Below are 26838 nucleotides of genomic sequence, written 5' to 3' on the forward strand. Positions count from 1 at the left end.
TGATCCAGTGAGTAATTAAGAGAGGGCTTTTTCTTCCCCACCTCTCCCCTCCCACCCACCCCCAACTAAAGCTTAACAGGTTGGTGGTATAATTTGTAGACTTTCAGGGTGTCATGCTAGGAGCTTAGGCAAGAGACTAGGCATTTCTTCCCCAGCTTCCCAGGCACTGTCCAGCTGGATTCGAAAAGCAGGCAAGTGACAGGAGGAAAGAGGTGGAAGCCGGCAAAGTAACTACTGTTTCTCAGCAAAGTTTGAGAGGGGCCTGTGGCCATGAGTGAGTTGGACACTCAGAAGACCTGTGATGGAACTGTTTCTCGTCTGCTCAATGTGGTGGAAAGTGAGCTTCAGGCAGGGAGGGGAAAAGGCGACCCTACAGAGAAGCAACTTCAGATCATTCTGGAGGATGCCCCTCTCTGGCAGAGGTTCAAGGAAGTCACTAACGAAATGATCGTGACCAAGAACGGCAGGTGAGATTATCTGTGGCTCTACTTGGGCTGGCGGGGCTTGGCAAGGGAGGCAAGGCCCCTTGAACATAGAAGAGGCTGCAGCTCTTCACTCAGAGGTAGCGGGGTCTGATTAAACGCTCCTGAGGACAGTCTCCTACGGCTTTCCCCCAGCCAACTTAATTAATTTCTCTGAGATCGTCAGAGAAGTGGAGGATGAAGCCACCTGTTCTGCCTGCAGTTTAAATGAAGAAATTCTTTGAAATTACTGTAAAGGGGGGCATGTCCCATGGGTTTGGGAAATGCACTCAAATTTCAGAAAATAATGTTAATTTTTGACTGACTGTACATCCTGGAGCAGATGACTATTCTTTGAACTCCAATTCCATTCAGATAAGATAAAATAAAAGGCAACTTTATCTGGAAGCTGGGTGATTTTGTCTGAAGTATAGCAAACTTGCGAGACATTTCTGACAAGCTGAAGATTCAGAGGCTAAAAGGCAAATTTAATCTCACTACCTACTTCTACACTTGCTTCTTCCTGTGTGTTTGTGGTGAGTGTTCATTTGAAATTGTGTGTGTTTGTGACAGTATGAAAGCCATTGCAGTAATAGTTAATGAAACCATAATATATTGACTGAGAAAAGAAAAGATGCCGTCAGTTTTCTCATTGCAACAAATTAGGGATTAAATGAAATGGCTCTCTGTTGGCATTTCTTGGATAATATATTAAATCTATTTCTGCCAAGTGACTGTCTAAGGTAATATTAGGAGTTTCTGTTTAGTAAAGGAGATAAAAATATTTAGAAAGAAAGTATCATTGCTCCCAAGCTGTTTGGCCAAACAGCTCCCAATATTAATGTGATACTGATCTTTCTGTTCACATGGTCAAAAAAGTACAAAATGTTGAAAGGTATTTTCGATATGGTTAGTTTTAGCACAATCTCAAAGATTGTGACCTTTGAGAGAAATTCTGCTTTCCAGTGAGAGAAAAGTCCAAGCTAGCTGAAATTCTGACAGGCTTTTGTCCTTGTGAAAAACATTTTCATTCCCGACTTCTCACTTTTCCACTTCTGAATAAAATGCATGGCATAGAGAATGAACCATTCTATCTGGGAAAATTATGAATTTGAGTGTTGTTGTGTGACATTAGAGTGCTTCGTAAATAAAAAAGGTTCTATAGATAAGGGCCTTTCAATAAATTGTGATTACTAATAGTAGCAGGAATATCAATCTTGCTTGATGCTTATATTTTCTCTCTCTAAATGGGTCCCATATTTATTTCATATATAGAATTTGTTATTTATAATAATTATAATTGTAATTTTACCTATTCTTACTCTTGATCTGTATTGACACATTATATTCTGTAAAAAGAAATAGAAAACATGTTTGTATTTTCAAAGAATTACTCCCAATTCCTAAAACTGGATATACTTTCTTTTCTTTTAAAGATGAGTGATGATACAGTTGTAAAAGTTTTATGATGTCCAATGACAGGTAGACCTTTCTGTTTATTATTCTTTTAGTTACACTAATACTTAGCCTCATACTATTTATTTGGCTGTCAAAGTGGTCATATATAATAGTAAAATAAGTATAATCATCAAGTAAAAATATAGTCCATATATTTGAATGAGGGATAAATAAAAATTTTGAAAACCATTATAAAATTCAACTTAATAATATGTCATATTGGTATGTTCTTTTACAATTTTAGAAGAACTTTCTCTTGTTTTTTTGCACCTAAATAATTTTCTTCATATTTAAAGTTGAAAAGTCTTCACATATTTAAACTCATTAACTATGTGAAAATTATTCTCTGTGGAAAAAGTCTAATTATGGTCAATGTGATTCTTCTTATTTTCTGTGGAGGTCCTGCTGACATTTTTACCTTCTCAGTGAAGTTAAATGTTTTCTTAGGATCTCTGAACCCCTCCTGGTCAAGATTTTGCCAGGAGATAGTTTCCTTTGTATTTCAGATAAAGAAGGGAAGACAGATCTCTAAGAAATGAATGCAGTTGGTAATGAGTGAGTGTGATCTGGAATTACTCTCAGTCTGTTTAGTTTCTCAGAATAAACTGTTAACAACACTTTCCTGCTCTTGATATAGGCACATCTTTCTTGTTTTGCTGTCTTCTTTATTGTCCTCTTCATCTCTCTTTTCCCTCTTTTTTTCTCCTAACCATCTATCCCTGTATCACTCCTTTTGACCCATTTTCCTCTGTCAGTAGACTCACAATGTCTCCTCCAGATGCCCCATCCTTACCTTTCATACCAACTCCTGAGCCTAAGGCAGATGGAACTGTGGCCCTTCTCTGGAAAGAACATTCCTGGTAATTAATACCCAGTCTTGGCCCTTTTCATTCATGTTACCCTCCTGCCCCTATAGTCAGTTAACTTTCTGACTTTTCTAAATCTTCGATGGGGTTAATCAGATCTCCTGTACACTTGAGCATAATTGTCCCGTGTAATAGCAAGTTTTAAAATAGCATAGATGGAATGATGAATTAAAAGACTCATTTTCAAATGGACATCTATTTATATGCATAAATAGGAGGCTTGCTTCTGACATTGATCAGAAGTAATAGAGATTTTCCCTGAAAAACAGTGAACTATCCACAGAAAAGGGGGTTATGATGGTTCTTCATTCCTTCCTCTCCTGTCCCTTCCTCGTGCTGTTTTACTGTTTACTCTCCTCTCTTTTCATCCCCTCCTTTTTTATTGAAAATGTTTAGTTATTGATATTCAATAGCCTTTCAGACATAACAATAACAATTATAATACCTCCTTAGAGCTCATTTGAATCATCTCTAGTGCATCAGCTTGTAAATACTTCCTTTCATCTCTATCCTTTAAGCTAGGAACTTGTATTTTAGGTTGCACAAAAAGATTTATTTCAGATTTCAGTGGTAAATAAGTGAAATCTCTTGTAACTTTTGTTTTCTCTACAATAACATATTTGCCTTAGGGGGAAAAGCTATATTTTATGTGTATTTCCATGCAGTTGAATAATTTCATTCAGATTAAATTTGCCTTGAGAAGATTTTAATAAATTGGAAGAATTTCTGATGTAATTGGTGTATCCATTTGTTATCATAAAATGTTAGGATCACTAAGTTGAACTTCCCAATGATTTAGAGATGTTGGTACGGTGAGCTAATGCTCATAGTGGGAGGCAACGAGGGCCCCGAAGGTATAGTGGTGCAAGAGGAGAGAAAACCGATGTTGCACATCAGGAAAAAATTTTCCATGTCCCTGTAATCTATGGAGATTTTTCTCTGAAGTTTACAATTGCAGTTTATGAGGATCATATGTTTTTGTGTGATCTGCCTCTAACCAGGCTACTTTGGTTACTTGCTCCTCCTCTTATCTTCACATAAGTCTAAACATCCATGCCCCATGTGCCTGCATACACACACTCCAAAACCCTGATGAATGCTTCGTGATTATTAAAATTCTGTGGGGGGAAAGAGAGGGAGTTTACTTCCTGAATTTTGCCTTTAACCACCTCTGCTGTTTCCCCACCTAGAAAATCTGCCTTGTCTGCCCTCTTTCTTCCTATAGATCTCAGTCCTCACAGCATCTTTCAGCAGTGCTGGCTCTCAAGATCTCCTGTAAGAGAAATAAAAACTGAGAAACTAGCCTCATAGCTAAACAATACAGAGTTCACGGCCAGGCCTAAGCATGTGTGGTTCCTCAAGTATGGTTTTGGGCAGTGTTTCTATTCTCTACTACATTTGCTTCTCTCTGATATAGGGATTGGTTTACAGCCACAGAGATGGAAGAAAAGGGAGAAAAGATCAAAGAAGTGCAGCTCATCCCTGAAAACAGTCTGGTCATGAGTGTTGCCCACAAGTAAAGAGATATCACATCCCAGTCCTTGTGAGGCTGGAGAAAGAGGCAGAGGAGAAGCAGGAGGTGTTGAACTGGACATGGAGGCAGGGTGGCTTTAAGTGCTAGTTATGACTTTGGGCAAGTTGACATTTATTTACATTGGTGACATTTATGACATCATTGGTATAAAGAAGATAAAAATACATAGCATCTCAGTTCATTTGTGTAGTGATAAAAAAAGAAAAATAATGATAAAATTCTCAGCAAATGAAGTATTAGAGATTAAAGCAACAAATGGTCCTACCATGTTTTACATGTGTTCTTCTAAGAACCAGGATGCTTCTTTACTGTTTTACTTTTTCTTTATTTACTTCTTTTGTTAACAGCTTTATTGTGATAATTTATATACGGTACAATCCAAAAAACTCGTTGAAAGTATACCATAATGTCTTCATGGTTCATCTGTGTTGTAGCATTTTTATTGACAAATAACATTTCACTGTATAAATATACTTCATTTTATTTATTCAATCATCAATGGACATGTGGGTTGTTTCCAATTTTCAACTGTAATGAATAATGCCATTATGAATGTCTGATTATAAGTTTTTATGTGGGTGTATGTTTTCATTACTCATACATATAACACCTAGGCATGGAATTGCAGGGTCATATGGTAACTCTGTATTTTAACTTGTTAGAGGAATTGCAAGACTCACTTTTGGCTGGTCCATTGTATATTCCACCAGCAATGTATGAGTATTTCAATTTTTCCACATCCTCACCTATGCTTGCTGTTATTCACCTTTTATTATTATTATTATATCCATCTAGCGAGTATGAGGAATGATTTCAAATGTAGGTTATGGTTCAGTTTGTTAGGTGTCAACTCCCACTCTTCCTGAGTATATGGACTTAAGTTGGTTTACTTAAACTCACCAAGCTTCAGTTTATTATCTGACTCACCCAGCCTCTAGTACTCAAAGGTACTATCTATTTCCTATCTATTAAATGCTTGCCAAGAGCCATACTGGGGTATAAACCTCGTTGGTGTAAACTCCCCCAGGTTCTTTGTATTCTGCCATGAGTTTTGAAGTGGTCACTAAGGCAGGGCATTTAGAAAAGAGGGGGTGCTGAAAACAGATCCCCATTATTCATACACAGCTGGAGGACTAAGTTGCAAGAGGACCCAGCAAAGGAGTTGGAAGTATTGATTAGGTGGATGAGCCAAGGGGAAAAATATCCTGTCTGTCCAGAGTATTCAGGGAGGCCATGTAATTTAAGCTCAGAAGACTGAGGAGCCTGGATGGCTTGAGTCCATCTCTAGATCCAGACCTTGTTATCTATTGGTCAATTTCTTCACTTTCTATATGTTGCAGTTCTTATTGTACCTCATTTCAAAACTAGGCTCTACTGGGACCCTCCAGTCCCTCACCTATACCCATTATGCTGTTAATATTTCCATACCTGGCATCCTTGGACTCCTTCTTTTAGCAGTGGACATACTCAGTTTTCCCCTTTTTATTCTCTTCCCAACCTTTATAGAAGCACAAATCCTCCAAGTGACTCCCCTTACTCCCTTGGATGTCTCCTTAGTTGCTATCTTAAAAGCTAGATACCCTAGACCAGTACATTTTAAGCTTTAAAGTTGTGGTGACTTAACTGGGGATTTTGAAAAGCACAGATTTTGATTGTGTATGTCTGGAGTTAGGTCTGAGCTGCTGCATTTCTGATTACTGCTGCTGCTGAGTCATGAACCACTCTGAGTAGCAAGTGTTTGGACCCTAGTTTGTTAGCTTCTCAACTTGGGGACTCAGATTTTCGAAGATGTATTGACAAATAAGACAGCTTCTGGGGCAATTGGGAGGTGGGAGGGGCATCTGTATGGAAACTAGGTCTTTTGAGGAGATTGGAGCAACTTAGATAGCTTGGTGAAAGAAAAATAAGCTAAAGAGAATCAGAAGCCAGGTGACCTAGCTTCTCCAAATATCTGTGAAAGTGAGCGTGCTGGTATTTTCTTAGAGCGTAGGAGCTGCTGCAGCAGCTGTTTAGTCTCTACATCGTGTCCGACTCTTTTGGGGCCCCGTGGACTGTGGCCAACTAGGCTCCTCTGGCCATGGGATTTCCCAGGCAAGAATATTGCAGGAGGTTGCCATTTTCTTCTCCAGGGGATCTTCCCAACCTAGGGATCAAACCCACGTCTCCTGCATTGGCAGGCAGATTCTTTACCACCAAACCACCTGGGAATCCCACAGAGGCTGGGAGAAGGACCAAAAAAACCAGATCATCATGTCTCAAAGTATACATCTTCCTTTAAAAAAAATATTATTTATTTTTGGCTGCACTGGGTCTTTGTTGCTGCATGCAGATTTTCTCTAGTTGTGGTGAGTTGGGGCTACTCTCTAGTTGTGGTTTGAGGGCTCTATAGCATTCAGACTTCAGTAGTTGTGGCTCATGGGCCTAGTTGCCCTATGGCATGTGGAATCTTTCCAGACCAGGGACTGAACCCATGTCACCTGCATTGACAGGTAGATTCTTAACCACTGGACCACCAGGGAAGTCCTCAAAGTGTATTTATTGAACACAAATTCCCACAAGATGCTCAATGAGAAGATGGTTGCACAGGTACACAAGTGCAGAATGTGGAATCCCTCACCCCTTCTCAAAGTGCTCACAGGTGAATTAAAGCCTCTGATAAGTCCTGCAGGAAAGGAACTGGTCTAAATATGTAGAGTCAAGGGTCCCTTCACTGCCTTTACCACAAACCATGTTTTCTGTATTAACACTGTTACTATTATTTAGAACCGTTTTGTGATACAGAGAAGGCTTGCTCTGTGGCAATAGTGTGAAAATCTGATGTATGCTGGGAGAAAACCTTTGAAGGAAGCTCTGTGAGAACCTGGCACTTGCCTGTATACAATACCTCAAGTTTCAGGAGGAATTTCATTCTAGTCAAATGACTAGATCAGTGATTTTCAGACATTAAAACAGAGCGCAACATATAAAATTAAAACCTCAATATAAAATACATCAGTAAAAAGAAGCTAGGCTGACTTCGAAGCTGCTGGTCTGGCCCGTCTTTGTTTGGCTTCCCCCTGTGCATTTTCTGCACCACCAGAGCCCTCCGAGGACAGTCTCCTCTGAGCAGAGAGAGGACTGGACAACTGGAGAGATGTTCCTAACATTCTAATGTCCTTCTTGTGGCTCAATTTCTGCCTTTTCTTTTAGACGGATGTTCCCAGTCCTAAAGATTAGCATCACAGGGCTGGACCCCAATGCCATGTACTCACTCCTTCTGGACTTTGTCCCAATGGACAGTCATCGCTGGAAGTACGTCAATGGAGAATGGGTACCTGCAGGCAAGCCAGAGGTCTCCAGCCACAGCTGTGTCTACATCCACCCAGACTCCCCCAACTTTGGTGCCCACTGGATGAAGGCCCCCATCTCCTTCAGCAAGGTGAAGCTGACCAACAAGCTCAACGGAGGTGGGCAGGTATGCTCGGTAGCCTGGCCACCCCGCTGCCCCACAACACCCATCAAGAAATACCAGGGGTGCATTTAGGCAATTAGGAGGTCCTCACCGACCTCTTCTCTCAGGGAAGCCAATTATTCCCCGGAGTCCAAATGTGAACAGGAATAAACAGCTCTTAATTGGTGCTTTCGGTTTTTAATGGACTTCCTGATGTTAAGAGAGAGTGAGAGAGTGGAGTAGTTTACTTAATCATCAGGGGCCTTTCAGAGTTTTGCCTTGTGTGTGGTGCTTTTTACCAAGCCTGGGAGGAGGGAGATGTTTGTGGGTACCAGGGTTTTGTTATTCCCTCTCCCTTTTTTTTTTTGGTGTAAGTGGCATCTTAATAAAAAGCTGCTCCTAAATGAAATAATTGCTCCCTCCACTTGGGCATTATGATAATTATCAATAGAATATTGAATCAGCTTTGGGTTTTCAGAAAAAGAATCCAAACAAACCTTAAATAAGGAGGGTTTTATTTAAGGTCTCCAATTAGAGTAAACAAGATTTTGAGGCTTTTTACTCTTTTGTTTTCTCTGGTAGGATTGTGCACACTAGTGTGCTGCATAAGGTTGTTATTTGCTTTATAAAATGTAGACTGTTTGGGGAGATTACACCCAGTCGGGAGGAAGAGGTCTTATTCCCCCGGATTTCACTTTGGTCAGTCTCATAGCCCTTAGACTTTTCACGCCTTCTCTGTGCTTATCCAGCTGGGATGTAGGGGTTCTCGTTTTAAGAATGGTAAGTCATCTTCCTAAGTCTCTGCAATATTCGGAAGTTTCCAGTTCTTTATTGAATCAGGAAATTGAAAAGTAAACTATTATTCCCTCCCAGTTTTCACAACAGGAGACTTTCAATAAGCCTTTGATTTGAATCACAAAGAGTGGATGTTACATAACCAGCAGATGTCAGCTATCATTACTTTTTGGTAATTCAGCCCTTTGTCAGGATTTTGAGATAATTAGGATTTCTAACTAGGGGGCTTCCCTGGTGGCTCAGATGGTAAAGAATCTGGCTGCAATTCAGAAGATCCAGGTTTGATACCTGGATCAGGAAGATCCCCTGGAGAAGGGAATGGCAACCCTTTCCAGTATTATTGCCTGGAGAATTCCATGGACAGAGGAGCTTGGTGGGCTAGATTGGTTGCAAAGATTCAGACATGACTGAGCTACTAACACTAACACACTTTCTCATAGGAAAAAACCCAGTATGTTTTAACAGAGCAAAATTCATATCGTTGTGCTGAAAATAGGAAGAAAAAAAAAGGAAGCCAGGATTTTGGCAGAAAACCGCACACTCTTTAGACCAGTTCTTCTCTGGCAACCCACCCTTCACCCTCTTATGTGTGTACGTGCTTAGTCACCCTCATATAAGCGGCTCCAAAGTTATTCTCCTTAAGAGTTTCTAAAAAAATCTCCCTTCAGTGATTTCTCAGAGAGATGGTGGTGGCTCAGATGACTGGGGATCAATGTGTGTGGCCCTAACTGAGGTGGGTGTAACCTTAGGACTAATCAGAGGTGCTGGATCATCTGTCACCTGTGATGCCCGAGGCTTTGTGTGTCCTCTCTCTTCTTCCACCTAAACAGATAATGTTGAATTCTCTGCATAAATATGAACCCCAGGTTCACATAGTGCGTGTTGGAGATGCCCATCGAATGGTGATGAACTGCTCCTTCCCTGAAACCCAGTTCATAGCTGTGACTGCCTATCAGAATGAGGAGGTAAGTGTGTGTGTATGTATGTGTAAATGTCACCTGGGGGAGTGTGATGGGACTAGGGGGTGGTGCTTTTATTGTTATGACCAAACTTGGATGAAAGATAGGTTTTCTAAGATTCAGATGTAGTCAGATACACTTGGTAGAGACCAAGTTAAGCAGTGTGGTAATCAGTTTCCACCTCCTTCTCCCTGCTTGCCAAAGCTCCACCAGTGTTTCTTCTCCTGGTGCCAATAAGGCACAGTGGTGCATTGTAATACAACCAGCAGAAATGCAGGAGTCTTTGTTTCTAGGACCTTGACCTGACAGAACTAGGCATCTCTCCCGCTCTAGAGCAAGTCTGTGGGGATTGATCCAATCGTGCACCCTCTTTGGGTTTGTGTTATACTATCTGTCCAACTTGTTAGCTCTTTTGGGGGCACATGTAGATCTTTTCCTGCCTAACTTGGGCCTCTCATGGCTACAGCTGAGTAGCCAGCATCTGGCCTCCGTAAACTCTGTGGGAGCAAAGTTTTTTGGTCATCCACATCCTATAGGATTTTTCAGGACTGCTGGTCACCAGGACACCAGATCAGTTGGATTCTTTTTGCTTAAACTTTAAAAGATTATTAAAAATTGAAGTATAGTTGATTTAAAATGCTTTTATTTTCTGCCATACAGCAAAAGTGATTCAGTTATACATACATATATACATATTCTCTTTTTATGTTCTTTTTTAATGGTTTATCTCAGAATATTGAATATAGTTTCCCATGCTATACAGAAGGACCTTGCTGTTTTTCCAATCTATGTATTTAATAGTTTGCATTTAAGCCTAAGCTCCCAGTTCATCCCTCCTCCACCCTTAAAAATGTTTTTAATGGCAGTAATGCATGTTTATTAAAAAAACTTCACATGATAAACAAATAGTATGGAAGTATATACAATGAAATGAAAAGTTAGAGGTAAAGATTTACTCTTTCCCCCCTGTTCTGTGAGTCCCGCATCCCAGAGACGCTACAAATAACCGCTGAGGCTGTGCTTCTTCCACGCATCTTCTGTGCACTTGTAAATATGCACAGGGTACAGATTTCCTCACACATATTCATATTAGTATAAAATTTCTCCCCACCCCCTGTATTTAAGAGTGCATTATTAATATCTTTCTATGTAAATTGGATTCAGATTTACCTCCTTTACTGAAATTATTGCAGAGGATACACTGTATTTCAGGCAATCAGTTTCCCACCTAAATGATGTTTAGGTCATTTCTAGTTGTTTTATTTTCTATGATAAATAATACTGCAAAGAATATTAAGCACACAGAAATGGAATTGTTCTGTCGAGGAGAGTGTATGTTTAGAACTGTGATAGACAAAGCCCCATTGCCTCCCTCCAAAGAGCATATCCATTTATAATTCCCACACCAATCTCAACACAGTGATTACCTACATTTTCAGCTTTGATAATTCAATAGGGTAGAAAAAATGGTATCTTACTATTGCTTTAATTTGCATTTCTTTATTTGGAAGCTTTAGAAGATTTTTAGGCTCCCATCCAGCTAACTGAATCAGAATCTCCAGGGAGAATACCCAGAATCTAGTTTTAAGAGTCTCCTTAAAGGATTCTGATGATCATCCAGGTTTGGAAACTACTGCCTTAGTGCCTGCAGATGATGTGCAAGGAAATGTAATTTCTTTTCTATAGCTAATCTGGCCTCTCAGCTGAGCCCTTTAGCAGGTCAGTGGAAAGAAAAATTAACCAAATATCTGAAAATTTAAACAGGCCCTCAAATACTGTCCAGTTTTTATCGGCTGACACATTTTGCCTTTCATACCCTGACACAGATTGCCTTTCATCCTCTTTTACCCTCTGTAGGATGGCCTCTGGATTTATGAAGGGAGAGTGGGCTTTTGCAACTTCGGAAAGCGGGAAAGAGTTGGGGGCCACATCCTGGCCTCCTCTGTTCTCTGAACAATGTCCCTTATCCACTGACATGCTGCCTGCTCTCTTAGTCCATGGCAGGTGGAACCTGTCATCTGGTTGCCCTCTGACTAAGTGCCCAGATTTTCCTGGACACATGCTGGAGGGTTCCCTCTGAACTAGCAGCAAGGCTAAGGCTATGTTTTCAGCAGGCTACTAGCCTGATGCTGTAATTCTGGTCTTGGACATGCCCCCAAGGGAATCAAACCCGGGAAACTCTAACCTCGGAGCCTCTGTCTCCTGAAAATGTATCCCTGCCAATGTAAATGCATCCTGAGAGTGGGTACAGGGGTCAATGAGTGATCCAAAAATCTTTTATTCAGCAAATATTTATTGAGTATTACTACAGGCTGGATGTTTTCCTACATGCTGGTAATACTGCACTGTACTCAGGGCACTTACATCCCAGTGAGAATAGATGAAAATGATAAATATGTATTTGGTCAGAAGGCTCTGAAGGAAAATGAAGTAGGCTAAGGCCAGGGGAGATAAAGGATGACAGCAGGTGGAAGTGATAGTTTGTGTGTGTGTGTGCGTGTGTGTAAACATGACCCAAAGGGTAGGTGATTATTTAAGAGGTCAGGGAGTTGATTCCAGTCTGTACTCGAGAGTCTAGAGACAGGTGTTCATCAGTACACTCCCCTCTGTGTCCCAGTGACTAGAAAAGTAACTGACAGATGGTGGGTGTTCAATTACTGTTGAAAAAAATGAATGAATAATAGAATAAATGCTAGATTTAGCACATCAGGCTTGTGCAATTTTGTTGCTTTGTCCTTTCTTTGCTCATTTTATACTTCATTTGCCATTTTCACCACATGTGACAATAAAACGTTTCTTGTTGGACAGTGCAATAGTGATTTTGTGCAGAAATAAGCAAAGAAACATGGAGAGGGAGAAAAAAAGAGAGAGGAGAATTATTCTGATTTTATAGAAATTCAAAGGTGAAGATTAAGTGTTCTGTTCCCCATGCATATTCTATTTTCACTAACACTTCTTGTCTTTGTAAATGTAAGATAACAGCTCTCAAAATCAAGTACAACCCTTTTGCCAAAGCCTTCTTGGATGCTAAGGAAAGGTGAGTAGAGAAATTTCAGGGCAATCTTATGATTTTTGCAAATATGAAGTTTATAATAATCTTGGAAGGAACTAACTAGTGGCATTTGCATTACCTTTGATAGAAACATGTTTTTAATATTTAATTCAATGTCCAACAAAATCAGCAAGAAAAAACAAATTTGTAATTACTTGTCCTTTATAATAGGGGTCCAGGAGAACCTGGGGCTTCCCAGTGGCTCATTGTTAAATAATTTGCCTGCCAATGCAGGAAATGTGATTTGATCCCTGGGTCAGGAAGATCCCCTGGAGAAGGAAATGACAACCGACTCCAGTATTCTTGCCTGGGAAATCCCATGCACAGAGGACCCTCGTGGGCTACAGTCCATGGGGTCACAAGGAGTTGGACACGACTTAGCAGCTAAATAACAGGAGGACCTGGAACTGGCCATGTTTTATCTGCCCTGTTTTATGATAGATTCTTGAAAATAATATAATCACATTAAAAAAAACTAAGTGATTTAAATTTTAAATAATTCAATCTTCCTTTACCACAGTTATCTGAGTAGTATGATTTCAATAAATTTTTTAAAGCTAGATTTCACCTAGGAAAGGTGAGTAATTCATTAAGGTGAGAGGCCCATGTCTTTCAGAAGTCAGAGACTTCTGGGGGTGTGAATGATTTCCTTTGAAGTGTTTGGATTTTATTGTTTCTGTTTCAAATCTTTACACTAATTCCTATAAATTTCAAATCTTGCTTTTTCATCATAAAGGCACTAGACTAATGGACAGGCGTTTATAATAACATGTCACAGCGTTCTGTCCTGTCAATATTTGACTTAATTTTGATGATGTAGAAGAAATACCTTTTTTCAGATAAGAAAACTCATATAATAAAAATACTTAGGACTTTGAGAGAGAGAGGGCCTGGCTTTGAGTCCTGGCTTTACCATTTCCTGACTTGCATAAGTCAATTTGCTTTTCTGGGACCCACTTTCTAAATCTGCAAAAGCATGTAGTAATATTCTATTATAGGATAATTGGTGGACCTAGCATATCACAGATGTGACTGTGCCCTGAAGTCCTATGCAAATCTTAGCTGCTGTAATCATTGCTTGAATTTTGGCAAGCAGAAACACTAATCACAAATCAGTAAGATCAAGCTACATAGGGATAGGTGTAAATAGGGTAAACTGGATTGACTATAAAGTTGCAATTCAAAGAGCAATTGCACAAGAACATAAAGTAGGAGGAGAAGGGGGGAAAGATAGTAGTTTGAGGGGAAAAAAGTATTTGATTTTCTTATTTCAAAAAATTTATTGCTCTCCAAAGACAATCTTGGGTGTACTTGATGCTGGATGTGAATGGTAAGCTGGACAGCTATAGTGCACTTTCATTGCTCTTTCAGGAACCACCTCAAGGATATTCCAGAAGCTATGTCTGAGAGCCAGCATGTGACCTATTCTCACTGTGAGTTGGGTGAACCCTGGATAGGAAGGGCCTGGGGCTACACTAGGAGCATCTCCACCATGCTCAGACTTTTTACCTGTCATGACTGCTTCAGGCTTGTTCCCAATATTCTATCAAGACCCAAAGGTTATTTCTTCCACTCAAGACAAGTATATGCCCTTTCAAGCATTCCCAGAGAGAACCCCTGCTCCTGGGGGAGTGTATACATATCCAAGGCAGGAGAGAAAAATGGAAATAGTGAATTTCTTTGACTCCCATTTTTGTGTCAGGGAGGCTAAAGAGCTCATAAAAGTGGATTCTGGATATACCTTCTACCCTGACACTCCACTCCTGTTTTGGGGTTTCCTTGTTCTTGGTACTTTCTGGTTTTTGAGTTTATCACCATTGCCATGCCTCAGGAAGGCCATAGCTTTGCACATGAGGAAACTTCTGTATTTGTTGACTGGAAAACTACAGTATTAGTGGAGTCATATATCTGGAATTCTGCAGGTAGACTGGATGTTCCTGATAGGGCGCCACCCTCTCCGTGTCTCAGAACAGAGAGGAGGCTCCACAGTGGAGCAAGTCCTCTAAAGCTGCAGCAGTAACCCAAGGTCAGTAGCATCAGTGTCTGAGATACCCTTTAATTTAGTTTAATAGTTTGCTAAGATCCCTTCTGCAGTTTTCCAGCTATGAAATTCTTTACTCCCTCCTTCCCCTAAAGTTCGATGCATCTTTCATTGCAGAAGTGGCAGTATAGCCACATAAAGAGAAACAATTCTCAGAAAATCATTTTAAAAAAATCTTTTCTCAGGAGTCTTTTTTTTTATTTGTCTAGTTACCATCTGCCACCATACAAAGTTATTACAATATTATTGACTATATTCCCCATACTGCAGATTTCATCCTCATGACTCATTTGTGCCTGGAATTTTGTACCTCTTAATCTCCCTCACCTCTTTATTTCCTCCCCACCATCTGGTAACTACTTGTTTGTTCTGTATATCTATGAGTCTATTCTGTTTTGTTATGTTTGTTCATGTGGTTTATTTTTTAGATTCCACATATAAGTGAAATCATATGGTATTTATCTTTTTTTTACCTGACTTATTTCACTTAGCATAATACCCTCTAAGACCATTCATGATTCTGAAAATGGCATGATTATTTTTTATGGCTGAATAATATTCCATTGTGTGTGTGTGTGTATGTGTGTATATATATATACATCTTCTTTATTCATTTATCTCTTGATGGTCACTTGATTTGCTTCATTTTCTTGGCTATTGTAAATAATGCTGCAACGTTATTATTATTATTATTTTTGTTTGTAACTTTCTTTTTTGTGGTGCTGTTGTCTGGTTTTGGTATCACGGAATTGCTGGCCTCATAGAATAAGTTCAGAAGCATTCCTTCCTCTTCAGTTTTTGGGATAGTTTGAGAAGGATAGATGTTTACTTTTTAAAACATTTGGTAGAATTCAACTTTTGTTTGTTGGGAGTTTTTTGATTACTGATTAAATTTCATTATTGGTAATCAGTTTGTTCATATTTTCTATTTCTTCCTGATTCAGTTGTGGCAGATGGTACATTTCTGACAATTTATCCAAGAAAAGTACTTTTTAACTGACCTGGAATGAAAAGCTATTTTGTATAGGATAGGATCACATGTGGAACCACACCCTTTCAAGTTCATGTGTTACAACCTTCTCAGTAAACATCCTTATATGTGGCAAACTTCATGAACAAAAGTCTGGTTCTGCCTGGCTTCTCAGTAACATCCTTATATGTGGCAAACTTCATGAACAAGTCTGGTTCTGCCTGGCTTTGCTAGCTGAGCATCTGAATCTTGATTCTGTCATTCAGATAGTGATCCCTTGTGCCACATGCCTATACAACAAAGAGAAAATGGAGATAACAAAATGATTTATTGAGAATGACTGACCTACATTTTGTGATATGAATTCTGTACAATTTGTTTACTTATACTTAAAAAATATTAAGCAAATGGTTTTAATGAAAGTTCTACTTTCATATCACTAAAGCCCTGGTGACAATCCCTAGTCAATATTCTTAAGGAACAGTTCTGGTCCTGTCTGAATCTTCATCTGTGGGCCCCTCAGTTGAGAGCTGGTTGGTGAAAGGATGTGCTTCTTGTTCTCTCTGTCCTTTCCCGTGAATTCACTTGAAGTAAAGCCTTTTCCTCATAATACTTACTAAATTTTTTATTGTGGCTTAAAACCACGATATAAAATGCACCTTCACAAGAATTGTATGTATAGTACAATATTGTCAATCACATGCACATTTTGGTACAAAAGAGTCCCAGAACCACCTGCCTGCCCCCTCCACCCCAATTCCTGCACGTTAAAACTACGTATACTCACCAAACTTCTTCTCTTCGCATCTCCCTCCCCACAAAGCCCTTGGCTACCACCGTTCTACTCTATACCTCTATATCCATAACCTTTAGATACCTAGTATGAGGAATCATGCAATATATATATATATATATATATATATTTTATGACTGGCTGCTTCTGCTTATCCTAATGTTCCTCAAGGCTCATCCATATAGTACCATATGACAGGATTTCCTTCTTTTAAGGCTGAAATAATATTTACTTGCATGTATATACCAAATTTGCCTGTCCCATAATCTATTGATGGTCATTTAGGTTACTTACACCTCTTGGCAACTGTGAATAATGCTGCAATGAACATGAGTGTGCAAATGTCCTTAATTCTCCTGGATATATAAACAGAAGTGGAATTGGTGGATCATGCAGTACTTCTATTTTTAATTTTTTAAGGAAACTCCATAGTGTTTTCCATGCCAGTTGCACCATTTTACATCCCCATGAATAGTTCACAAGGGTTTCAATTTCTCCACATTCTCACCAACACTTATTATTTCCTAATCTTTTTTGGATAATGGCCGCCCTAATAGTATGAGGTGATATCTTGTTTTGATTTGTGTTTTGCTAAAGAACAGTGATGTTGAACATCTTTTTATATGCATTTTGGCTTTTTGTATACCTTTGAAGAAATGTCTGTTCAAGTCCTTTGCTTGTTTTCATTAGGATTTTTGTTGTTTTTGTTGAGTTATAAGAGATCTTTACATATTCTAGATGCTAATCCCTTTTATCGTTTATAGTTTGCCAATATTCTCTTCCATCCTATAGATTTCCCTTTCACTCTGTTGATTGTTTCTTTTGCTGTGCAGAAGTTTTAAAGTTTGAAGTAGTTTGTCTAGTTTTGCTTTTGTTATCTGTGCTTTTGGTGTAATATCTAATAAATCATTGCCAAATCCAATTTCGTGAAGTTTTCCCCTGCATTTCTTCTAGAAGTTGTATAGGTCTTGCATTATTTATTTATTTAAAGTTAAAATTTTTATATGGTGTAATATGAGTTTAGTTTATTTCTTTTGCATGTGGATATCCAGCTTTCCTAATACTATTCTCTGAAGAGACTATTCTTTCCCATTCATGTAGTCTTGGCACCCTTGTTGAAGATTATTTGACCATATAAGTGGAGTTTATCTATAGGCTCTCTTTTCTTCCACTGGTCTATATGTCTTTTTGCCAGCACCATACTAATTAGGGGGCTTCGCAGGTGGCTCAGTGGGAAACTATCTGCCTGCCAGTGCAGGAGACACAGGAGATTGGGTTCGATCCCTGGTCAGGAAGATCCCCTGAAATAGGAAATAGCAACCCACTCCAGTATTATTGCCTGGAAAATTCCATGGACAGAGGAGCCTGGTGGGCTACAGTCTGTGGGGTTGCAAAGAGTCAGACACAAATGGACAACTGAGCACATACTATTTACAGTATTGTAGCTCTGTAATGTGTTTTGAAATCAGGAAATGTGAGGCCTCCAGCTTTATTTTTATTTCTCAGGATTGTTCTATTTGGAGTTCTTTAAGAATCTATATTAATTTTAGTATTGCTTTACATTTCTGACAAAAGTGTCTTATGGATTTTGATAGAGATTTCTTTGGGTAATATGAACATTTTAATAATATTAAGTCTTTCAATCCATGAACATAGGATGTCTTTCCATTTATTTATATCTTCTTTAATTTCTTTCATCTATATTTTATAGTTTTCAGTGTACGAGTCTTTTGCCCCGTAGGTATATTTTGTTCCAAAGTACTTTATTCCTTGTGGTGCTATTCTAAATTGGATTGTTTTCTTAGTTACTTTTTGGATTGTTCATTGTAAGTGTATAGAAATGTAACTGATTTTTGTGTGTTGATTTTGTATCCTGCAACTGCTGAATTTGTTTATCAGAAAAGTTTTTTTGTGGAATATTTAGAGTTTTCTACATATAAAATTGTGTCATCTATGAACAGAGATAATTTTATTTCTTCATTTCCAATTTGGATGCCTTTTCTTTCTTTTCCTTTATTCCTAATTGCTCTGACTAGGACTTCTAGTACAATGCTGAATGGAAGTAGTGAGAGTGCGTATTCTTGTCCTGCTCATGATCTTGGAGGAAAAGCTTTCAGGTTTTTACCATTGAGTATGGTGTTAACTGTGGGTTTGTCCTATATGGCCTTTATTATGTTGAGGCAATTTTCTTGTATTCTTTATTGAATGCTTTTATTATGATAGGGTGTTAAATTTTGTCATATGCTTTTTCCACATCGATTGAGATGGTCTTTCACAAACACATTTCTGTGAAATATTTTGCAGTTTTCCAAAATGTTTTGCAAGATTCTTATCAAGTTGTGCTAGCCATCTCCCTCTCTTTTTGCCTTCAGAATCCTCTTTGCTGGCTGGTGATGGGAGGCATCCTGTCTCCTCTTGCTTGGAGTGAGAACTAAAGATATTTTCTCACTTGGCAGAAACAGGGAGGGCTCCATTCTTTCTGGGTAACCAAATTAAACATTCCCTAGTAGCTATTAATCAATGATTAACATATCATCTGACACCTCCTTCTTTGACTGACTTTTAATTCAATTAAGTCAGAAGCAACTTAACTTTTATATTTTCTATTCACTTATACATTCAAATAATATTTTATATAGCTGTGACGCCAGCATTTCTTAAGAGAGTCTCCAAACTTGATAGGACCTGTCATCCATCTCCAAAGAAGCCAACTTAGCTGCTAACATGAAGGGGAGTGGCAGTGTCTAACTCCACACAGGTAGACATTGCCATTCACACAGAAACATAACTATGCTAAGTGGCTGGAAACCTGATTTTTGGTGTGGAAGTTCACAGAATCTCCCTCTGTGCCCTCCTCTTATCTCTTGCAGTGGGAGGCTGGATCTTTTCCAATCCGGATGGAGTGTGTACAGCAGGAAACGCCAATTTCCAGTATGCCACTCCGTTGCCTCTGTCTGCTCCCCACACCCACCATGGCTGTGAGCACTATCCTGGCATCCGAGGACACCACCGGCAGGCTCCCTACCCTTCTGCATACGTGCACAGAAATCATTCTCCCTCAGGTGTGTGACTCTGCTAACAATACCCTTGGGGGTGTGGATGGTGGGAAGAAGTAGATAAACAACTAGTAGAAGTAAATATCTGAAGATAGAATCCATTTTATCTAATATATGTCATATTATTATGTATTAAAAATTTTGATGTTTTATATACTAACATTTGGCTATATATAGCATTGTTAGTATTTTATAATTATTTCAAATAATTACAAAAGCTGGGAGACAACCAGTCTCCCAATTTCTAATGGGTGTGAAAGTCCTCCTCCCAGGGCACTGGTGTACTAAGCAGTTTCAGGCTGCATCTCTAAAAGCCAAGTTAAGTCATAGAGTTCTGAGACCCTCAGCTCATTGCCCTCACATGACTCTTTTCTACAGTTGTAGTGCATGGCTCAGTCCAGAAAATATTGGGCCCAGTATTGAAGAGCTATTAGGAAGTTTTGGGAAGCTAGTTCACTCTACATCCAGGCTTTGGTCTGAATTGGCAAATATTTATCGAGGGTTGACTTTGTGCCAGGTTTTGTCCATGAACAAAACAGATCACAGCACCAATCATCTCACAGAGATTCTACTCTCATATGGGGACACTAACACTCAATGAGACAGTGAAGTTCATGGTCTGGGAGACAGAGGAGTGCGTTAGGATACCAGCCTCAGGGACACCCCGAGCTCTGTGCCTGCAGATGACTTTGCTGGTCATCAGCTGCCCGTGCCTGTGCCCCATCGCTGGCTACTCCCAGCAACCTTGGCAGCTGCTTCCAGGAAGGCAGAAAATGGAGCTTAATGATATCAGAAACTGAGCAGGTTCTCATCTATTTCTTGATTCTTTCCTGGCGTCAGCACACAAAACACATCTGAGCATTTGCTGTGCACCAGACACTCTTCTAGGCAGTGGGGTAAGGAAGGTGATTAAGGTTTATTTATTCCCTGGAGGATCTCAGGGTTCTGCAAATACATATAATTAATCCTAATACAGTATAGTGTGAGCTCTAATGTGATCCTCAGACCTGTAGCATTCCCTGGGAACTTGTTAGAAATGTAGACTCTCAGGTTCTCCTTCTGAAAGAGTTTGCAGTTTAACAAAATCCCCAGGTGATTCTTATGCACATTAAAGTTAGAGAAGCATTCTATAAAGTACACAAGCCACGGTGCTATGGGAATGAAAGAAAAAGGGCAGCTAGATCTACCAGAGGGCTTAATGTTTAAGTTGAGATTTGAAGAATGAATAGAAAAGGATACAGGTTGGAGTGGGCAGGGATGAAAGATGGATGACATGGGACACAGGCAGAGATGAAGGGCATTCCATGTGAGAGAGTGGTAGAGCAAAGGTACAGAAGGAGGAGAGAACCTACGTTATCTGGGAATGATTTGGGAAAAGAGTGGAGAAGGAGGGAGGCAATGTGGTGGATGAAGGAGTTGAGGCTGAGGGCCACACCATGAAAAGGAGTGACTTGGCCAGGGATGTACATGAAATCCTCTTCCTATCTTTCCCCTCCTTCCTTCCCAACTTCTTTCCCTTCTTCCTCTCTATTATATATGCACTATTTGTGCAAATGAAGATTCAAATACATAGAAGACACTATTCCTGAAATGTTTAAATCTCCTTGGGGTTGCTGAGAAAAATAGGCCCTGATCCTCAGAAACTTCATCTGAAGCACTGGTGGCCATAGGCTTGTTTTGAGGGGATGATGACATGGCCCATTTTAAAGAGGATGTGAGCTGTGACCTGAGTTAGATCTGTGACAAAAAGGGAAAATCATCCCACCTGTCTGAGCCTCATCTATAAAATGGAGGTGAGAAGTTGTTATAAAGATTAAAAAATGAACAGTACATGATCATCCCATGACTGGTAAAGAATCTGCCTGCAATGCAGCAGACTTGGGTTTGATCCCTGGGTTGGGAAGATACCCTGGAGAAGGGAAAGGCTACCCACTCCAGTATTCTGGCCTGGAGAAGTCCATGGACTCTATAGTTCATTGGGTCGCAAAGAGCTAGACACGACTGAGAAACTTTCACTTTCAGTATGTGACATATGGTTGACATTCAATAAACTTCAATAAACCTAAGTTCCTCCCTCCTTTCTGCTTCCTTCAGAAAGTATCAACACACTGTTGGCACATGTGGCCATGGTTGTATTTTGACCTAGGATATTGTCATTGGTCACCATCTTTACATTTTCCATGCTTCATAAATTGAACTGTTGTTATTTCCCCAAAGTGAATTTGATAGAAAGCTCCAGCAATAACCTGCAAGTTTTCTCTGGAGCTGACAACTGGACTTCCTTATCCTCCACACCCCACACCAGCATCCTGTCTGTACCCCACACCAGCGGACCAGTCAATCCAGGGCCTAGGTAAGACCAACACCAGCAACTAGCTCATTGTTCTTGGAGGTTTACTTTTTAGCATGGGGTCTCGAATTCATATTTTTTTCCTGGGGTGCCTTGGTCTAAGCTTTTGTCCTGACTTCTAAGCCACTAAGAATTGAAAATAACAACAAGGTCAACTCTTTGCCCCTGGAAAAAGTGTGGTGAGAAAGCACCTATTCAGTCATGCATTCTTTTTATTTGTAACTTTGGTATTTTTTTTAAGAGGGAAAAGATATTGTGGCCTGGAATTGTTTGTCTCAAGTCAGGAAGAAATACTGTGAACAATGGTGGTAGCAGATAAATACTGAGCATCAGGGAATTAAAAGGGAAAAGTGTAAATATGCACTGAAACCTCAAGACCCTTGGCTGGCTGTGTCCTCACAAGCTAGTCATTCTAACAGGTGGACACATTTTGGGTGCCCGGGCCTCAACCCAGGCAATAGGGCTGAGAGTATCTTGTAGGACCCATGGCATAACTTATACCAGAGACCAGCATTCAGTTCTGACTGTTGGAAATCACTGTGATGAGTAGAAAGGAAAGGGGCCTGGAATCTGACAAATGTCCCAGTTTCACTTCTTATTGACTCTGAGACTTCAGGAAATCTTCTTAGCCTCACTAAGCTTAAACTTTCTTATCTGTAACATGGCAATAGTACTACTCTGTAGAGCTACTCTGTAGAGTTATGGTGAACACCAAAATTAAAAAGAGCGTAATATGTACTGTAAGCAATAACATTGTATCAATATATACATGTCTTGTTAAGTTCAACATAATTAGGCAGAGTTTTGAGAAGGTCCAAAAAGCAATTCAAAATCAAAAGATGTCTTATCTTTTTTGGGGGGAGATGTTAGATGACTGGCAGGTCTAAAAAAGTTTGAGGGTCGTAGAACTTTGATTCACAGCAATGCTCTTCACTCTTTAATGTGCATAGAATCACCTGGGCTGTTGTTCAACTGCACAATCTGATCAATAGGTCTGGGTTAGGGCCCAAGAGTCTGCATTTTTAACAAGCTTCCAGGTGTTGCTGATGCTGCTGCAAACTGTGATCTTGATTTTGATGTTGATGCTGCCATGGCCCTTAAGGATCTAGTGCTCTGCTATTAAGGCAACAGCCCCCAGCTGCCTCTGGCTCCTGGGCTCTCTTAATGCAACTGGGCCAAACTGAGATGGGCTGTCACACACAGAATGTTAAAGACAGTAGATAATAAAGAATAAATTCTTAATAATTTTTTCTACTGATGCATGTAAAAATGATAATATTTTAAATATTTTCAGTTACATAAAATATTATTAATAATAAGTTCATTTGTTACTTTTTATTCTTTTCTCAAGTGTGTCTTCTCGAAAATTTAGCCTCGTATTTGTGGCTCACATTTTATTTCTATTGGACAGTGCTTGACTAGAGGATCTCAGGGAAATGCATTTATTGGTGCTGTGTTGGAAGTGAGGGAAAGAGTGTCCTTGAAGCTATTAGACAATTAACTATGTGCCAAGTTTTGTACTAGATCCTTTATGTAAGTCATTTATAGGATTCAAAGACATCCATAAGGCTGCTTTTAAAATTCCTATTTTCCTGATGGAGAAACTAAATCTCAGAGGCATTAAAAACTGCCTGAAGCTAAGACAGTAAATAAAGTAACTCAGAACCCATGGTTTTTGAATCAGCCCAGGAAGCATCAGAGAGGGGCTCTGACTGTTATTGTAGAAGAATTTCTTTTGAAAACTGGGGAATTGGGGTCAGAATCCCAGCAAACTGAGCTGGCTAAAAAACCTAACAACCCCCATGGCCTGTCTAGGTTTCTGCAGGTTTCATATGGTCCAATGAGGTCTGTGGAAACTGAAATATGGCAGAGTGCAGGGTGGCATTTCTACCTCTGGTTTCACCAGTGGCATGTTTAACCCATTGCTGACTCTAAATATTTTGGTAGAGAAAAGCAAAATGTGTTCAGTACTGTCATTGGGTAATGAGCCTATTATCAAGCTAAGTAGGGACTCTGAAAAGTGATGACCAAAGTACTGGAAGTTATTTGCCTGTGTTGACTGCAGTGATTTTAATCCAGGTTCTATGTTAAGGTGCAAAATTGGCTGCACATCACAGTCAACAGGAAAGCTTTAAAAAATTCTGATCCTACATGCCAGACTAATTAGATCAGAATCTCCAGGGGTAGAACCCAAGTGTCAGTAATGTTTTTAATTTTCTAAGTGATTTCAATGTATAGTCAAGTTCGTGACCCAGTGATGTAGTATAGAAAAGTCTAAGAAAGTGGTCCAGTTCCTCCCCTTTCTACCAGGGACCAGAACTGACAGGTAGAAACCTGAAATGGAAGAATTAATTATAACAACCACCATTTACTGAGTGCTATGTTTTGGATTTCACGTACTCATTTTCTTATTCAATCCTCATAAAAATATTTAGTAAGGTATGTTTAATTATCACGTCAAATCTTGAAGATAGGGAAACTGAGGCTTATCTATTAAATAATTTGTTCAAAGTCACAGAGCTAATAAGCTGTAATGCTAGGATTTAAACCTAGATTTTCTGTCCTGGTTATTAGGCCACATCACCTCTCTTGGCCAGTGAGAGATCTTATAGATTATACTGCCCAAATATCCTCCTTTCAACTTCCCTGCCCATTTACACAGGTAGCAAGGGAAGCTTAGAGAAATAAAATGCTGTGTTAAAACTGAACAACTTGCTGGAGGCAGGGCCAGCATCAAAAAGCAGGTGTCAGGACACCTAATTGTATGCTTATTCTACTACATCTTGCTGCTTCTTTGCAGAAATGGGACCAGTGTGTGTCAGAGCTGGAAACAAAGCCATGGCTAGATACTCTCTTTCTAACTCGTGTCCCTCTCAGCACTGTGTATGTGCTAATCAGATGGCAATCCTGTCTGGGAGTATCATCACCATTCTCTGTCTCTCTCCCTCTGTGTTTCTGCAGCCCATACCCATGCTTGTGGACCATCAACAACAGCGGCGGGGGCCCTGCTGGGTCGGGCTCAGAGGTGCATGCCAACTCCCCGGGAGCATTTCTCCTGGGTAACCCAGCTGTGACTTCACCTGTCTCCACCCAGACACCCACTTCAGTTAGTGTGGAGGTTCTGGGGGAGCCCTCGCTGACCAGCATCGCCATGTCCACCTGGACAGCAGTGGCTTCACATTCCTTTACAGGCTGGGGTAGCCCAGGTAGGGGTGGGCGCCATTTTCCCTCCTCACTGGATAGTTAAGCAGGATCCTAATGAAGGTGTCAGTAGAGAATCTGTTAGGTGTAGAGCTCTTAGAAGAACCACCTACTGACCCCAGTGGGTCAGACTGCAGAGTCTCCCCACCCGATGAAGTGGGTTGTAGCAGAAGCCTCCTAGGAAATGGTTTGGTTTAGATGATGCTAATTTTGTCACCTGCATCTCTCTACCATTTTCTCTTTGTGCTCCCATTTTTTTCCTGCAGCTTATCCATGCCATGCCTAGGCAACAAAAGTTCATTGAGTACCTTCCTTGTGCCCTGACCCTTACTCTCAAATGATTCTAGAAGGCTGCCCCTTCTGTTCTGTGGACATAGTGTAAAGCTGGTAAGTGAGCTCAAAATTTACCTAGCCTAAGGCTACTGCATTATAACTTTGTACAATCCTAAACGTATGTGTAGCCACAGAGCTTCTGCTTTGAGACAAAGAGAGGGTGTAAGTCCATGGAGTGAAGTTAACAGAAGTAGAGTTAATCGCATGTTATAGCACTGGGATTTGAGGAAATGAAATCATGTTGCTCCTTGACTCAGAACCTTGGATGACTCACCATCACCTACAGATCAACGTTGATCTCCTCTGCCATCTGCCCTCAAAACATTTGTCTAGCTTTAGCTCCCGGTTACCCCATTAGCACCCTCTATTTCAGTCAAGGCACACATTCTGCCTCTATCTTTTGAACAGTCAGTGTTCTTTCCCATCTCTGTACCTTCTCTCCTGCCTGAAATTCCCTTCTCTGCTCAGTTCCACCTGTGTGAATCTTGCTTCTCTCCCATGGACTGACCAGAGCACCACCTGCTGCAACAAACATTTGACCTGCCTGGGTTCCCTGCCTTCCCACTGGTTTCGCCTGTTGTAGAGCTCATCTCATGCTGCCTTGTATTTTTGGTACCCATGTCTCTCTTCCACTAGACTGTGAGCCCCTTGAGGGTGAGGCCCGGCCTTCTCTTCTCTGTTCCCCACAGCAGCACCCGGTTCTGTGCCTTGCCTATAGGAGGTGCCCAATAAACACTGGCTGAACTGAATGGATGTGAAGTGCATGTGTCAAAAGGACAGTTATGGAGCTCACTGGGGGGCAGAGCTCAGAGATTCGTGTCCCAGAATGGGCAGCGGGTCAAAGTGGGGGCTCGGGGACACTCTGGGTCTTACGTTTGCAGTGCAGCCCTTTCTCAGTGATTGGTTGTATAAGGAGATGGTGTGGCCTAGAGTTATTCTTCCCAGATACTGGTCCGTGGATCCCCTCCTCTGAACCATGTGGAACACTAAGGAATAAATTCTTCGGCACACAACCCTTGAATCAGAATCTTTGGAGGTGGAATCCAGGAATCTGTATTTCATACAAATGTTCCAGACAGTGGTCTCAGAGCCAAATTTGAAAATGACTTGCCTGGAACAGAGAAACAGAATGATAAATACTCCTGGGATCTCATCAGATAAGAGTTTCAATCTCTGCACCATTCTAGGCTGTTGCTATAGCCAATGAGCAGAATCATGTTTCATTGGTTTTCCTTTTTTACCCCCTACTGGATGTGCTGATCACTACAGGAGTGAGGTCTCCAGACCTGGATGACAGGTGGCTCTCCCAGCATCGACATCATGCTGCATTGACTGGGCAGCTTTCTTGGGTCATTCCTGAGGGACCCTGAGACTCCATTCGGAACCTGGCCATGGCTCAGCTGTTCCCACCGAGGCAGGAGATAGGCATTTATGACTGGTCTCCTGCTTACATTTCTTGAGGAAAGAAAAAGATGGGCTTCAGGCCAGTCACTTACAGCTAGCCACCTGTTTGCATTTCTTGAAATAGATGATAGGTGG

The 26838-nt window shown here is 40.4% G+C and overlaps 1 protein-coding gene across 1 annotated transcript; it reads left to right on the forward strand.

Annotated features, from left to right (window-relative positions):
- The first annotated feature begins 270 nt into the window (after window positions 1–270).
- Window positions 271–25575, forward strand: TBX19 (T-box transcription factor 19). Its single transcript, XM_061120207.1, has 8 exons — window positions 271–467; window positions 7509–7773; window positions 9375–9509; window positions 12479–12540; window positions 13927–13988; window positions 19230–19421; window positions 21633–21768; window positions 24727–25575. The coding sequence occupies exons 1-8, from the start codon at window positions 271–273 to the stop codon at window positions 25010–25012; spliced, it is 1335 nt and encodes a 444-aa protein (XP_060976190.1). The 3' UTR covers window positions 25013–25575.
- The last annotated feature ends 1263 nt before the right edge of the window (window positions 25576–26838 follow it).

Source organism: Dama dama, chromosome 20 (assembly GCF_033118175.1).
Source record: "Dama dama isolate Ldn47 chromosome 20, ASM3311817v1, whole genome shotgun sequence".
Classification (NCBI taxonomy): Eukaryota; Metazoa; Chordata; class Mammalia; order Artiodactyla; family Cervidae; genus Dama; species Dama dama.